The sequence below is a fragment of the Paramisgurnus dabryanus genome, chromosome 17, assembly GCF_030506205.2.
Source record: "Paramisgurnus dabryanus chromosome 17, PD_genome_1.1, whole genome shotgun sequence".
NCBI classification, from domain to species: domain Eukaryota; kingdom Metazoa; phylum Chordata; class Actinopteri; order Cypriniformes; family Cobitidae; genus Paramisgurnus; species Paramisgurnus dabryanus.
The window spans coordinates 19206159-19224004 of NC_133353.1; the positions used below are offsets into that span (position 1 = coordinate 19206159).

The 17846-nt window shown below is 39.5% G+C and overlaps 1 protein-coding gene across 2 annotated transcripts in view; it reads right to left on the minus strand.

The window, feature by feature from the left end:
* Positions 1-17846, minus strand: part of babam2 (BRISC and BRCA1 A complex member 2) — a 409020-nt gene that overhangs the window by 63629 nt on the left and 327545 nt on the right. For both annotated transcript variants that reach the window (XM_065288707.2, XM_065288706.2), the window contains one exon: positions 4188-4297. In XM_065288707.2, the coding sequence (XP_065144779.1) occupies positions 4188-4297 (110 nt within the window). The remainder of the gene's footprint in view (positions 1-4187; positions 4298-17846) is intronic.

Genomic DNA, 17846 nt, shown 5'->3' on the forward strand with positions numbered 1-17846 from the left:
ATGATGATGATAATAATAATCATCGCCAACTATTGTCATAAAAGCCTGCTATTGGCGATTTCTCTGACAATCGTCGATACACGATACTATTGTGTCTATCGGCACAACCCTAGAGTGAATGCTTTATTGTTTTGTAAGAGCACCACCTAGTAGATAATAGCGGAAATATGGATGCCATAAACACTTGTGATTGGCAGGGAAGCGTCTTCTCTTAATTGCACTTAAATTTTGTAAAAGAAAATACATTTGATTGTTATTTGATATATAATTTTTTATATTTCCTTTTTTGTCCGTCCGCCCCCGCCCCCGAGGAGGTCTGTGGATGCCACTGAGGGGCAGCAATTTTTATGATTTTCAATTAAACCGCTTGTTTTGTTTTCTTTGCGCACAAAAGTGTTCTCATAGGTTCATAATATTATTATTGAACTACTGATGGAACATGGACCTTTTTGGCAATGTCTTTCATTCTTTTTTGGGTGAAAAGAGTTGTGAAACAAACTATGCGACAGACCGAAGCCTCCCGGTTTTCACCAAAAATATCTAAAAATGTGTTCTGAAGACAATCAGAAGACTTGGTGGTTTAGAACGACACAGGAGTAAGTGATTTATGATAAAATTGTCATTTTTGGGTGAACTAACCCTTTAATGTAAATTCCAACAGTGCTGGCAGACACGCAAACACAAATAAATACCATCTGCACAACAGAATCCCAATACAGATGCAGGTAAAATAACAAGTCTAATAAACAATCATCCACACACAAAACACTGAAAATCTTTTTCCTATTTTTTGTATAAAAATTTTCTTCACTGATGTACTATTGTGGTATTTGTGAACATGCATTAAGTGCAGATACTGCATACAAATGTGGGCATCAAAAACCTCTGTGTACCTGTTCAAGCACTTATCATATTTTAGGTTTATCCTCAAAAGGCCTATTTCTACATTCCCAGCATTGTTTTATCCCTCTGGCTCCTTCTTTGAGAAAAAACCTTACAGACACAAAATTGCCTGGCTGTCCCTTCTCATAATTTCCTCAAGTCTGAGTCGCTAACATGCATTTGCGAAGGCAATGTCAACCCTGTGTGTTTCCATATTATTCAACCCCTAGTTAATGTAACAGGGTGGAGAAAGCGTAGCTGTGACAGACAGATGCTGACATGGCTGGAGAGAAAACAAAACAGGCTTGTGCTTTCATCTCTCATGCTATATTGATTTGATTGGATGGCACAGAGAGTGAAAGAAGACAGCAAAATGATTAAGCACCCAGACGCTGGCGTTTTGTCTGTTGTGGGGGCACACTGAAGTTTCCTTTATTTCTTCTGTAAGGTGATCTTAGTGTCCTAAAGTAGTTACTACAAAGGACAGGAAGAAATAGGGGCAGCCTAGCAATGGGCATCTCTATTTCTTATTTCATACTTTATATAGCTTTGATTACAAGAACATGTTTGGGTAACCCAAGACTATACAGTAGATTTCTTCTGTTACTATGAATGGGGGAAGTGCAACACTATACGGCTACTTTAGAGGTCCTGCCTTCCAGTAAAACGAGCAGGGTCCGAAATTAACTTTTTGGCTCACCTGCCACGGGCACTGGTAGATGAAAAAATCCACCAGCCAAGCATATTTTTTACCGGCCAGAAAAATAAACAGCCTTTTTTATCACATGTACATTAATTTCATTTGCTGTATTCATGGTCACAAATGTTCTCAAGTTTCATCGTTGTTTTTCCAATGACAAATTAGTGGTTTCTGTTTTTATCTTAAGCATACTGGTGACACACCAAACAACTCATCACAACAGCGTCAGAATCATATTGTAGCCAGCCTCTTGAAACTTTATTTTTCCATTTCTCACAAAACTTTCTTGTTTTATTTAACTGATCCCCCTTTTCGTCTGTGAGTTTTCGTTTCAACTCCCGGTAAATGTCGCCACATATCAGCTTATATGTAGCAGATAGCTGCAGACCGCAAGTTACCTTCAAGGGTGGCGGGTAGCCTTTGGAATTTAGTCGCCAAACTGAAAATCTACCGGCATTTGGCGGCTGGCGGGTGTTAATTTCGGACCCTGAAAACGAGCCAACTGACTGTCTAACAATTTCTTATTGAAGATGCTCTGTATAAAGTGTTAAACTTGTCAAACTATGCTGGAGCAGAGGTCATATTAACCAAATAAGTGACAGAATCTGATAGTCATTCTGACAGATTACACTAAGGGTAATTTATTTTAACTTGTAACTGTAATTCCCATCCCTGTGTGGTAGGTGACAATTGCACGTATTGATAAGCCCATAGGTGTTTGACTTCATGAATGCTGCACGGACCGAATGGCATATGATGTGAAAGTGAGCGATTAGTAAGCACTGGTCTTGAAATGCTCTTGTGACACTTTGTGACACAAGTTGAACTGTGGTAGAAAAGTGCATGTTTAGCCTACAGAACAAAACTAAAACTGCAACAAGTCATCTTCTTAAGGTAAAGACACTAAATCTAATGACCATAGATTATGTGTTTTATTAGCTGGGTAAGAGTCCCACCTAGTAGATAACAGCGGAAATATGGATTGTCGTAAAAACCTGACATTGGCAGGGCAGCATTTTCTCTTAATTGACTCTTCAATGGTGGAGAAAGAGTTAAGCAGTTATAACTTGCCCTTCATCCTAAATTGCATAAAATTCAGCATACAAAGAATACAAAATTAGCATTAGTATGTCCCAAATTACAGTATGTTGGAATCAGTATCATCAGTTTCAGGATGATTTATTGATTATTGTAAAAGTTCAAAGCATAGATCCATGTATGCTTTAACGGCTGATATTACTCATTACTTTACTGAATTATAAAATTAAACTTTATAAAAATACACAATATTCTACAGATGTTTCACCACATGCTCTGGGAAACTGAAACATTTGAGGAACATTTTAATTAAAGTGTTTAATAAAGTCTTTTATTTTAAGTAAGAAAATAAAAATTCAAAATTTTTTATACTCTTGCATCTGCTATTGGTGATATCTGTAAGGGTTTTCTATTATTTTGCATTTTTACATTTCTTCTTTTTGATCAAATGTTGTGTTTAAAGACATTTAGTTTATTTCAATAACTGATAAGTTTCATAAAAAAATCTAAAAATAACTTTATAAGGTGGGCGGTGACTGTTGCACTCAGGGTCATACAAAGAAATATTCTTTGTCTTTTATATCAAATATTCATCAGTTGTGTTGCACATACATTTATATTTACATTTTCTGCACAAACTGTAAACAGTGGCTGTAAAATGATGAGTTCCACACTAACTGAACCCTTTAATAATGTCTCTTTTTGTCCTTTGCGTAAACAGTATATTGTTTTACCACTGATTCTCAATTCCCTCAGGGTTTAAGGAAGTAAATAGCAGAAGAAGCTTCATTTTACGAAGTTTGTGGTTGGATAAGGTGTGTCATGAACCATGCCCTTGAATCTCTTACATAAAAAACCATGACATAAGTGAGTAATTCTCATATTGGCAGTGTATTAATGACGGCAAAAGTAACACTATGCTTTTTGATTCTTAATATAAATTCAAACCATATTATTATATGATGGTTAACAATTTCTTTACCTTTAGATTACATTATGTTTCACTCTTAAAACGAACACATTTAATGTGTTGTCCCTAACTAGATCAGTGCTATTTCAGTGTTATTTTTGAAACACAATTTCTGTTGTTTTAATCTTGTGTTGTCCCTTTTATTTATTTGAACACAAAATCAACACGAATTGACACATAATGTGTTAAATAGGATAACACAAAAGAATGTGTAAAAAAATTAACACATCCTTTCTTAGAGTGTACAATACAAGCTTTTATCCTTTAATTCACAAGTTGTATTTTGCTAAAATAGACATTTTCAAAATAAAACCTAGTACCAGGAAAATGGGATAACGACCCATTAGTAAAAACTGACCAATCATTAGCTTACTGTCCAATAAAATGCTTTTATAGAAGAATAACGTAATAACATAATGCCCTTTGTAATAACAAATAAATAGAAAATCTCATATTTGCCATGTGAAATACAGACTACAGGCAAGCCTTTCCACATGCTGTTTTAATAGTAAATGTGGTAAAACATTCAAGTAAACTGTGAAAGGTCTTTACTATCACAAATCAGATTACTGTGAAAATAATAATAGAAACACTCACTGCTCAATGCTCGGAGACAGGTAGAGTTTTGGGAAGACCTGTGTGGCTTCAGCATCTTCAAAGTTAACTGAAAGAAGCACCACATCTTCGCCTGGATCCAATGAAGTGTCCTGAGACAGAAAAACACATATATTTGAAGACATCTTTAATGAAAAAATTCTAATAAGAAATTACCAAGATATTTTTACAAAACAAAAACATGCAACCATTGTGTGCATGCTAATGTAATTGGTCAACATTTGCCATTTATTATCAACCATGCTTTAATAACAAGAACCTCCTAAATAATAACATTTTTACACAAAATAAATGTATTTAAAATAAAATGTCATAATATCTATTCAACTAAATTGAAAAACGCTCAGTTAATTAATGACTAGTATGTGGGTCACATTCACCAAAAGTTCTGTCATTTACTCGCTTTCATGTTGTTACAAACAAAAAAAAACAAAAAAATTTTGTTCTAATGAACATGAATGAAGATATTTTGAGGAATGTTTGTAACTAAATTGTTCACGAGCCCCATTTACTTCCATAGTATTCTATTTTCCAACAGCTTACAACAACTACACTGAGAGAAAGACAAAAACACTTTAACAACATGTTGTACAGCTTGATTTATCAGGTTACATGCAGGATCATTTTCTCTGCCATTCAGTTTTCATTTCCAGGCCAGAACCACCAAGTACTTGACATACAATGGTATGTCATGTGAATTACTTGATAATTATTGCATATTTTCTGGTTTTCTTCAAAACAACAGCATTATAACATAAGTATATTAATTCCATAACATAAAGTGTAGTATTAGTGCAGACCTGAAGTGGAATAGGAAGAGGGATAACTGCAGTCGTGTCCAGTAAAGTACAATATTAGTGCACCCGAGTTTCACATTTTGCTTTTACACCGGCTGTGTTTGCACCGGCTGTGTTTGCAGCTTACCACCAGTACAACAATTTCAAGTTATATTACTTTATTTTACACACATTTATGTAAAATACTTTTTCAAGTAATTGTGTTTTGTTTAATCCACATTGTTTTCATGCTTTTCTGGTCTGTGTTATGAAATAATAAAGCCTATGGCACTTTATCCAGTCTGTTTCTCTAAATGTTTCAATAAAAGATGAGGGTTCACTCATCTTTGACAACATGATGTGATCGCATTTCCCTCCAACATATACAGTATAAGCATATAACAGAGATTTATCTGTTTCTTTGAAAGTTATGAAGAAAGATGAGGATTCATTCAGTGCAGGCAGAGAGTGAGTGACAGCATAATGAAAAATGTTTCCCTAACATACAATGAGCATACAGCTAGGGCTGAAACAACTAATTAATATAAAATCAATAATAATCAATTATAAAAATAGTTGTCAGCAAATTTCATTATCAATGACATCACATGCTCCCGCACAACCACCATTCTGGACTGCAAACCCGCATCTGCTTTATACAGTGCGAGTTGTGAGCTTATGACAGATGCTTCTTCTTCATACAGCGGGGGCAGGGCGCTCATGAAGTCAGGTGCTTCTTCATACAGCACGAGCTGTGATCTCATAAAGTCAGGCACTTTTAACGCAAGCTGCACACTTATTAAATCAGGCACTTTTAAACAGGGCAACTTTCAAAGCAAGGCGAGTTGTGGCACACAGCCCAGGGCAGCGAGAGTCTTGTCACGACAGCGTGACGATTGACAGAAGCACAAAAGAGCGTTTGTTAATAAATGTTATAACTTTTCCTTTATTATAATTACGTTTGTATGGCAATAAACCACAAACTAAGTATCTGTTTAAAGATACAGGTAAGGAGAAAATTCAGGTCTTTTGTTTATTCAGATCTATTTCTGTAACAATGCATGTATATCAGAGTCATATACTGTAGCTTTTTTGTTTTGTTAATAACGAATAATGTTAATACTCATCAAGGTCTAAAGTTAAAGACTAAAAGTCTTTTTTAGAAACTTTTCTCAGACTAAACTGTGACAAAATTTCATCACCAGCACGTCCCCAAAGCTCAATACTTTTGGTTTATTTATATTTTCACATTTAAAGATGTTATACTATTTTAAAACTGCACAAACTATTTTATGTAAGGATTAAAACATCAAAATCAAAAAGATTATATTAGTAAAACTCAATGTGTGATTTTTGCACTTTTTTCAAAGTACACCTCTACATATAATCATGTGATTAATCTATTATGAAAATAATAATTATTTGCAACCCTATGTAGAAAATATAGGGCTCTATCTTACACCCGGCGCAATGCAGCGCAATGCGCGACGCAAGTGTCTTTCGATAGTTTCCACCCTAATTTTCACGTTTAGCGCCGCGTTGTTTAAATAGCAAATGCATTTGCGCCCCCTTTTGCGTCAATGGGCGTTCTGGTCTGAAAATGAGGTGTGTTCAGGCGCATTGTTGGCGCGTTGCTATTTTGAGGCAACTAAAATAGACTACGCCATTGACCAACAAAAACCTGGTCTAAAGTGTAAAGTCAATGGCGCAATTTGTTTTATGTTATTTAAAGAGCGCATTAGTATGCGCCTATAAACGGGAGGACAACGCGGGTTTGCTTATCACAAAGTACATGAATGCGCAGCAGCACAAAAATGCTTTTAAATATGAAAGATTAAAGGATTGAATGTAAAAGATTATTATTGAATCTCTTGGACATAAATGAGGACTAATTATGAGACGTTAGAAGGCGCAAAGAGTTGCTTCACCTGCAGCCTGGTAAGTAAATAAATGCTTTGCTTTAAACAAATGCATCTGTTTTTAAATGTTTTTTTAAATGCTACCTCACAGATTTATTATATGATGACTCTGTACCTGCGGATATGGTGAGATGAGAAACATTTTTAAGGCATGCTTAAAAAATAACTCTTTGCTAAAAAAAAACGCTGTCCAAAGTGCTGAAACGCGCATAGAGCCGTTTGTAAATTCTTTATCTCCTGTTTGTTACAAATAAAGTATTTTTAGAGTACAAACCTTATCTTACATGCTTGTAAATTATTTTTTGATGATATTGGATAGCCATACATTTAAAGCAATTTCAAGCCTGCTTTTTTACTTCCATGACTAAAAGAAAACGGGTTTTAAAGGTTTTAATAAAAAAATAACAATTTCAATACAAGTGAAAAACAACACAATTATTATGTTGGCTTGACAAAGCCAACATACTGTTCTTCGATCTAAGCTTATTATTATTATTAGTGGTGCTTGCATTTATGCAAGGCATCACTATTACTATTCTGCAAATTATTATTTGTGGTGCTTGCATTTATGCAAAGCATCACTATTATTATTGCTCAGGGATATTATTATTATTATTATTAGTGGTGCTTGCATTTATGAAAGCATCACTATTATTATTGCTCAGGGATATTATTATTATTAGTGGTGCTTGCATTTATGCAAGGCATCATTATTACTATTGCTCATACTTATTAGTGGTGCTTGCATTTATGCAAGGCATCACTATTATTATCTTGCATACTTATTATTAGTGGTGCTTGCATTTATGCAAGGCATCACTATTATTATTGCTCATACTTATTAGTGGTGCTTGTATTTATGCAAGGCATCACTATTACTATTCCTCAGGGATATTATTATTATGTTGGCTTGACAAAGCCAACATACTGTTCTTCAATCTAAGCTTATTATTATGTTGGCTTGAAAAAGCCAACATATTGTTATTGCTCTTAAACTTATATTTTATTATGTTGGCTTGAAAAAGCCAACATATTGTTATTGCTTTTAAACTTATTATTAGTGGTGCTTGCATTTATGCAAGGCATCACTATTACTATTCCTCAGGGATATTCAGTACCCTAGCAACCAAATAAACAAAGCCTTATATCTCTGCATCAGAACATCGTAGAGACACGGGGGTTGGAACATTTTACTTTTGACTTGGAGTACAATCATAAATTGTCACTCGAAATTTGCCATGGCAAGCACCACTTCACATTTTCTTCAGGAAATGTACCTATCTAGTTTTATTAGTGGTGCTTGCATTTATGCAAAGCATCACTATTACTATCTTGCATACTTATTATTATTATTATTAGTGGTGCTTGCATTTATGCAAGGCATCACTATTATTATTGCTCATACTTATTATTAGTGGTGCTTGCATTTATGCAAGGCATCACTATTATTATTGCTCATACTTATTATTATTATTATTATTAGTGGTGCTTGCATTTATGCAAAGCATCACTATTACTATCTTGCATACTTATTATTATTAGTGGTGCTTGCATTTATGCAAGGCATCACTATTACTATTGCAAAAATTATTATTAGTGGTGCTTGCATTTATGCAAGGCATCACTATTATTATTGCTCATACTTATTATAATTATTAGTGGTGCTTGCATTTATGCAAGGCATCACTATTACTATTCCAAAAATTATTATTATTATGTTGGCTTGACAAAGCCAACATACTGTTGTTGTATCTAAACTTATTATGTTGGCTTGACAAAGCCAACATACTGTTCTTCGATCTAAGCTTATTATTATGTTGGCTTGACAAAGCCAACATACTGTTATTGTATCTAAGCTTATTAGTGGTGCTTGCATTTATGCAAAGCATCACTATTACTATTGCTCAGGGATATTATTAGTGGTGCTTGCATTTATGCAAAGCATCACTATTACTATCTTGCATACTTATTATTATTATTAGTGGTGCTTGCATTTATGCAAGGCATCACTATTATTATTCCCCATACTTATTAGTGGTGCTTGCATTTATGCAAAGCATCACTATTACTATTGCTCAGGGATATTATAATTAGTGGTGCTTGCATTTATGCAAAGCATCACTATTACTATCTTGCATACTTATTATGTTGGCTTGAAAAAGCCAACATATTGTTATTGCTTTTAAACTTATATCTTATTATGTTGGCTTTGAAAAAAGCCAATATATTGTTATTGCTATTAAACTTATTATTATTATTATTATTATTATGTTGGCTTGAAAAAGCCAACATATTGTTATTGCTTTTAAACTTATTATTAGTGGTGCTTGCATTTATGCAAGGCATCACTATTACTATTGCTCATACTTATTATATATTATTAGTGGTGCTTGCATTTATGCAAGGCATCACTATTACTATTGCTCATACTTATTATTAGTGGTGTTTGCATTTATGCAAGGCATCACTATTATTATTGCTCATACTTATTAGTGGTGCTTGCATTTATGCAAGGCATCACTATTACTATCTTGCATACTTATTATTATTAGTGGTGCTTGCATTTATGCAAGGCATCACTATTATTATTGCTCATACTTATTATTAGTGGTGCTTGCATTTATGCAAGGCATCACTATTATTATTGCTCATACTTATTATTATTATTATATCTTATTATTCTTATGTCTGCACACTTTTTCGGCGCGTAACTCGTCCCACACGGTTTGTCGTAGACCCATAAATTAGGGCTCAAATCGACCGGATTATTGAGGAGAGGTGTGCTATGACTTTTATAAGGGATCGGGTGCAGGATTTCCGAAAGGGGGGCGAAAAACCACCCCAAAAATCCCATTGACTTAACATTGGGCCCAACTTTGATGGGTCATAGCTCCGCTCGTGGATTTTGTAGAAACATGTGGGTTACAACATTTGAAGAGGGTGGTAGGCTCTGTAAAAACATAGATCACAATGGGGTGTAAGTTGTACCCCTGGGGTGTAAGAGGTGCCCAAAAGTGTCCCAATGAAAAGTCAATGGGGCAAAATCCCATAGACTTACCATTGCAAAAATTTTGACGGGTCATAGGTCCGAGCCAGGATTTCATAGAAACATGTGGGTTACTAAATTTGAAAAGGGTGCTAGACTCTGTCAGGACGTACCCCACAATGGGGTGTAAGGTTACCATAGCAACCATTTTGGGCACCTAGCAACCTATACCATAGACTGCCATTATAAAATGCCCGGATGGATATCTTTGCACCACAGTGTCATAGAGACATGGGGGTGGGCTCATTTTACTCAGGCATCCAATCAGTCTCTCAGGATCCTTACAGACTTACTAAGCCACGCCCCTAGCAACCACTTTTGAGCACCCTAGCAACATAAAATACAAACAGTTATATCTCGGCATCAGAACATCGTAGAGACACGGGGGTTGGACCGTTTTACTTGTGACTAGGGGTGTAACAATTGGGCACATCATTGGCCACTCCCAAGCCACGCCCTTAGCAACCAAATTTGAGCACCCTAGCAACCGAATAAACAAAGCCTTATATCTCCGCATCAGAACATCGTAGAGACACGGGGTTTGGACCGTTTTACTTGTGACTCGGAGTGTAATCACTGGGCACATCATTGGCCACTCCCAAGCCACGCCCCTAGCAACCAAATACAGTACCCTAGCAACAGAGTAAACAAAGCCTTATATCTCTACATCAGAACATCGTAGAGACACGGGGGTTGGACCGTTTTACTTGTGACTCGGAGTGTAATCACTGGGCACATCATTGGCCACTCCCAAGCCACGCCCCTAGCAACCAAATACAGTACCCTAGCAACAGAGTAAACAAAGCCTTATATCTCCGCATCAGAACATCGTAGAGACACGGGGGTTGGACCGTTTGACTCGTGACTCGGAGGGTAATCACTAGTGGATGCCATTTTTTTCCCTAGCAACCAAATACAGTACCCTAGCAACAGAGTAAACAAAGCCTTATATCTCCGCATCAGAACATCGTAGAGACACGGGGGTTGGATCGTTTGACTTTTGGCTTGGAGAATAATCATAAATTGTCCCACGAAACTTGCCACGGCAAGCACCACTCACATTTTCTTCAGGAAATGTACCTATCTAGTTATATTTTATTCTTATGTCTGCACACTTTTTCGGCGCGTAACTCGTCCCGCACGGTTTGTCGTAGACACATGAATGAGGGCTCAAATTGACCGGTTTATTGAGGAGAGGTGTGCTATGACTTTTATAAGCGATCGGGTGCAGGATTTCCGAAAGGGGGGCGAAAAACCACCCCAAAAATCCCATTGACTTAACATTGGACCGAACTTTGACGGGTCATAGCTCCGCTCGAGGATATTGTAGAAACATGTGGGTTCTAACATTTGAAGAGGGCGGTAGGCTCTGTAAGAACATACATCACATTGGGGTGTTAGTTGTACCCCTGGGGTGTAAGAGGCACCCGAAATTTCCCATTGACTTATAATGGGGCAGGAAACATGCCCATATAAGGGAATAAAAAAGTTCCAGATAGAATATCTTCGCTTTACAATGTCGTAGAGACATGGGGGTGGGCTCATTTTACTCAAACATCCAATCAATTTATCAGGATAGTCCCAGAGCTATTAAGCCACGCCCCTAGCAACCACTTTTAAGCACCCTAGCAACATAAAATTCAAACAGTTATATCTAGGCACCAGAACATCATAGAATAACGGGGGTTGGATCGTTTTACTCGTGACTCGGAGGGTAATCACTGGCCACATCATTGGCCACTCCCAAGCCACGCCCCTAGCAACCAAATGTGAGCACCCTAGCAACAGAGTAAACAAAGCCTTATATCTTCGCATCAGAACATCGTAGAAACACGGGGGTTGGACCGTTTTACTTGTGACTCGGAGTGTAGCAACTGGTCACATCATTGGCCACTCCCAAGCCCCGCCCCTAGCAACCAAATACAGTACCCTAGCAACGGAATAAACAAAGCCTTATATCTCTGCATCAGAACATCGTAGAGACACGGGGGTTGGACCGTTTTACTCGTGACTCGAAGGGTAATCACTAGTTAATGCCAAGAGGTGTTAAGCCACGCCCCTAGCAACCAAATATGAACACCCTAGCAACGGAATAAACAAAGCCTTATATCTTCGCATCAGAACATCGTAGAGACACGGGGGTTGGACCGTTTTACTCGTGACTCGGAGGGTAATCACTAGTGGATGCCATTTTTTCCCTAGCAACCAAATACAGTACCCTAGCAACAGAGTAAACAAAGCCTTATATCTCCGCAACAGAACATCGTAAAGACACGGGGTTTGGACCATTTGACTCGTGACTCGGAGGGTAATCACTAGTGGATGCCATTTTTTCCCCTAGCAACCAAATACAGTACCCTAGCAACAGAGTAAACAAAGCCTTATATCTCCGCATCAGAACATCGTAGAGACACGGGGGTTGGATCGTTTGACTCGTGACTCGGATGGTAATCACTAGTGGATGCCATTTTTTTCCTTAGCAACCAAATACAGTACCCTAGCAACAGAGTAAACAAAGCCTTATATCTCCGCATCAGAACATCGTAGAGACACGGGGGTTGGACCGTTTGACTCATGACTCGGAGGGTAATCACTAGTGGATGTCATTTTTTTCCCTAGCAACCAAATACAGTACCCTAGCAACAGAGTAAACAAAGCCTTATATCTCCGCATCAGAACATCGTAGAGACATGGGGTTTGGACCGTTTGACTCGTGACTCGGAGGGTAATCACTAGTGGATGCCATTTTTTCCCCTAGCAACCAAATACAGTACCCTAGCAACAGAGTAAACAAAGCCTTATATCTCCGCATCAGAACATCGTAGAGACACGGGGGTTGGATCGTTTGACTCGTGACTCGGAGGGTAATCACTAGTGGATGCCATTTTTTCCCTTAGCAACCAAATACAGTACACTAGCAACAGAGTAAACAAAGCCTTATATCTCCGCATCAGAACATCGTAGAGACACGGGGGTTGGACCGTTTGACTCATGACTCGGAGGGTAATCACTAGTGGATGCCATTTTTTTCCCTAGCAACCAAATACAGTACCCTAGCAACAGAGTAAACAAAGCCTTATATCTCCGCATCAGAACATCGTAGAGACATGGGGTTTGGACCGTTTGACTCGTGACTCGGAGGGTAATCACTAGTGGATCCCATTTTTTTCCCTAGCAACCAAATACAGTACCCTAGCAACAGAGTAAACAAAGCCTTATATCTCCGCATCAGAACATCGTAGAGACACGGGGGTTGGACCGTTTGACTCATGACTCGGAGGGTAATCACTAGTGGATGCCATTTTTTTCCCTAGCAACCAAATACAGTACCCTAGCAACAGAGTAAACAAAGCCTTATATCTCCGCATCAGAACATCGTAGAGACACGGGGGTTGGACCGTTTGACTCATGACTCGGAGGGTAATCACTAGTGGATGCCATTTTTTTCCCTAGCAACCAAATACAGTACCCTAGCAACAGAGTAAACAAACCCTTATATCTCCGCATCAGAACATCGTAGAGACATGGGGTTTGGACAGTTTGACTCGTGACTCGGAGTGTAATCACTAGTGGATGCCAATTTTTTCCCTAGCAACCAAATACAGTACCCTAGCAACAGAGTAAACAAAGCCTTATATCTCTGCATCAGAACATCGTAGAGACACAGGGGTTGGACCGTTTTACTTTTGGCTTGGAGTATAATCATAAATTATCCCCCGAAATTTGCCACGGCAAGCACCACTCACATTTTCTTCAGGAAATGTACCTATCTAGTTATTATTATTATTCTTCTTTTTCTGGACACTTTTTCGGCGCGTAACTCGTCCCGCACGCTTTGTCGTAGACCCATAAATTAGGGCTCAAATCGACCGGCTTATTGAGGAGAGGTGTGCTATGACTTTTATAAGCGATCGGGTGCAGGATTTCCGAAAGGGGGGCGAAAAACCACCCAAAAAATCCCATTGACTTAACATTGCGCCCAACTTTGACGAGTCATAGCTCCGCTCGAGGATTTTGTAGAAACATGTGGGTTACAACATTTGAAGAGGGTGGTAGGCTCTGTAAGAACATGGATCACAATGGGGTGTAAGTTGTACCCCTGGGGTGTAAGAGGTGCCCAAAAGTGCCCCAATGAAAAGTCAATGGGGCAAAATCCCATAGACTTACCATTGCAAAAATTTTGACGGGTCATAGGTCCGAGCCAGGATTTCATAGAAACATGTGGGTTACTAAATTTGAAGAGGGTGCAAGACTCTGTCAGGACGTCCCCCACAATGGGGTGTAAGGTTACCATAGCAACCATTTTGGGCACCCTAGCAACCTATACCATAGACTGCCATTATAAAATGCCCGGATGGATATCTTTGCACCACAGTGTCATAGAGACATGGGGGTGGGCTCATTTTACTCAGGCATCCAATCAGTCTCTCAGGATCCTTACAGACTTACTAAGCCACGCCCCTAGCAACCACTTTTGAGCACCCTAGCAACATAAAATACAAACAGTTATATCTCGGCATCAGAACATCGTAGAGACACGGGGGTTGGACCGTTTTACTTGTGACTAGGGGTGTAACAATTGGGCACATCATTGGCCACTCCCAAGCCACGCCCCTAGCAACCAAATTTGAGCACCCTAGCAACTGAATAAACAAAGCCTTATATCTCCGCATCAGAACATCGTAGAGACACGGGGTTTGGACCGTTTTACTTGTGACTCGGAGTGTAATCACTGGGCACATCATTGGCCACTCCCAAGCCACGCCCCTAGCAACCAAATACAGTACCCTAGCAACAGAGTAAACAAAGCCTTATATCTCCGCATCAGAACATCGTAGAGACACGGGGGTTGGACCGTTTTACTTGTGACTCGGAGTGTAATCACTGGGCACATCATTGGCCACTCCCAAGCCACGCCCCTAGCAACCAAATACAGTACCCTAGCAACAGAGTAAACAAAGCCTTATATCTCCGCATCAGAACATCGTAGAGACACGGGGGTTGGACCGTTTTACTTGTGACTCGGAGTGTAATCACTGGGCACATCATTGGCCACTCCCAAGCCACGCCCCTAGCAACCAAATACAGTACCCTAGCAACAGAGTAAACAAAGCCTTATGTCTCCGCATCAGAACATCGTAGAGACACGGGGGTTGGACCGTTTTACTTGTGACTCGGAGTGTAATCACTGGGCACATCATTGGCCACTCCCAAGCCACGCCCCTAGCAACCAAATACAGTACCCTAGCAACAGAGTAAACAAAGCCTTATATCTCCACATCAGAACATCGTAGAGACATGGGGGTTGGACCGTTTGACTTATGACTCGGAGGGTAATCACTAGTGGATGCCATTTTTTTCCCTAGCAACCAAATACAGTACCCTAGCAACAGAGTAAACAAAGCCTTATATCTCCGCATCAGAACATCGTAGAGACATGGGGTTTGGACCGTTTGACTCATGACTCGGAGGGATATCACTAGTAGATGCAATTTTTTTCCCTAGCAACCAAATACAGTACCCTAGCAACAGAGTAAACAAAGCCTTATATCTCCGCATCAGAACATCGTAGAGACACGGGGGTTGGACCGTTTGACTCGTGACTCGGAGGGTAATCACTAGTGGATGCCATTTTTTTCCCTAGCAACCAAATACAGTACCCTAGCAACAGAGTAAACAAAGCCTTATATCTCCGCATCAAAACATCGTAGAGACACGGGGTTTGGACCGTTTGACTCGTGACTCGGAGGGTAATCACTAGTGGATGCCATTTTTTTCCCTAGCAACCAAATACAGTACCCTAGCAACAGAGTAAACAAAGCCTTATATCTCCGCATCAGAACATCGTAGAGACACGGGGGTTGGATCGTTTGACTCGTGACTCGGAGGGTAATCACTAGTGGATGCCAGTTTTTTCCTTAGCAACCAAATACAGTACCCTAGCAACAGAGTAAACAAAGCCTTATATCTCCGCATCAGAACATCGTAGAGACACGGGGGTTGGACCGTTTGACTCATGACTCGGAGGGTAATCACTAGTGGATGCCATTTTTTCCCTAGCAACCAAATACAGTACCCTAGCAACAGAGTAAACAAACCCTTATATCTCCGCATCAGAACATCGTAGAGACACGGGGTTTGGACCGTTTGACTCGTGACTCGGAGGGTAATCACTAGTGGATGCCATTTTTTTCCCTAGCAACCAAATACAGTACCCTAGCAACAGAGTAAACAAAGCCTTATATCTCCGCATCAGAACATCGTAGAGACACGGGGGTTGGATCATTTGACTCGTGACTCGGAGGGTAATCAGTAGTGGATGCCAGTTTTTTCCTTAGCAACCAAATACAGTACCCTAGCAACAGAGTAAACAAAGCCTTATATCTCCGCATCAGAACATCGTAGAGACACGGGGGTTGGACCGTTTGACTCATGACTCGGAGGGTAATCACTAGTGGATGCCATTTTTTCCCTAGCAACCAAATACAGTACCATAGCAACAGAGTAAACAAACCCTTATATCTCCGCATCAGAACATCGTAGAGACACGGGGTTTGGACCGTTTGACTCGTGACTCGGAGTGTAATCACTAGTGGATGCCAATTTTCTCCCTAGCAACCAAATACATTACCCTAGCAACAGAGTAAACAAAGCCTTTTATCTCCACATCAGAACATCGCAGAGACACGGGGGTTGGACCGTTTGACTCGTATCTCGGAGTGTAATCACTAGTGGATGCCAATTTTTTCCCTAGCAACCAAATACAGTACCCTAGCAACAGAGTAAACAAAGCCTTATATCTCCGCATCAGAACATCGTAGAGACACGGGGGTTTGACCGTTTGACTCGTGACTCGGAGTGTAATCACTAGTGGATGCCAATTTTCTCCCTAGCAACCAAATACAGTACCCTAGCAACCGAATAAACAAAGCCTTATATCTTCGCATCAGAATATCGTAGAGACATGTGGGTTAAATTGTTTTACTTTTGGCTTGGAGTATAATCATATATTGTCCCCTGAAATTTGCCACGGCAAGCACCACTCACATTTTCTTCAGGAAATGTACCTATCTAGTTAGTGGTGCTTGCATTTATGCAAAGCATCACTATTACTATCTTGCATACTTATTAGTGGTGCTTGCATTTATGCAAAGCATCACTATTACTATCTTGCATACTTATTATTATTATTATTATTATTATTATTCTTTTTCTGGACACTTTTTCGGCGCGTAACTCGTCCCGCACGCTTTGTCGTAGACCCATAAATTAGGGCTCAAATCGACCGGCTTATTGAGGAGAGGTGTGCTATGACTTTTATAAGCGATCGGGTGCAGGATTTCCGAAAGGGGGGCGAAAAACCACCCAAAAAATCCCATTGACTTAACATTGCGCCCAACTTTGACGAGTCATAGCTCCGCTCGAGGATTTTGTAGAAACATGTGGGTTACAACATTTGAAGAGGGTGGTAGGCTCTGTAAGAACATGGATCACAATGGGGTGTAAGTTGTACCCCTGGGGTGTAAGAGGTGCCCAAAAGTGCCCCAATGAAAAGTCAATGGGGCAAAATCCCATAGACTTACCATTGCAAAAATTTTGACGGGTCATAGGTCCGAGCCAGGATTTCATAGAAACATGTGGGTTACTAAATTTGAAGAGGGTGCTAGACTCTGTCAGGACGTCCCCCACAATGGGGTGTAAGGTTACCATAGCAACCATTTTGGGCACCCTAGCAACCTATACCATAGACTGCCATTATAAAATGCCCGGATGGATATCTTTGCACCACAGTGTCATAGAGACATGGGGGTGGGCTCATTTTACTCAGGCATCCAATCAGTCTCTCAGGATCCTTACAGACTTACTAAGCCACGCCCCTAGCAACCACTTTTGAGCACCC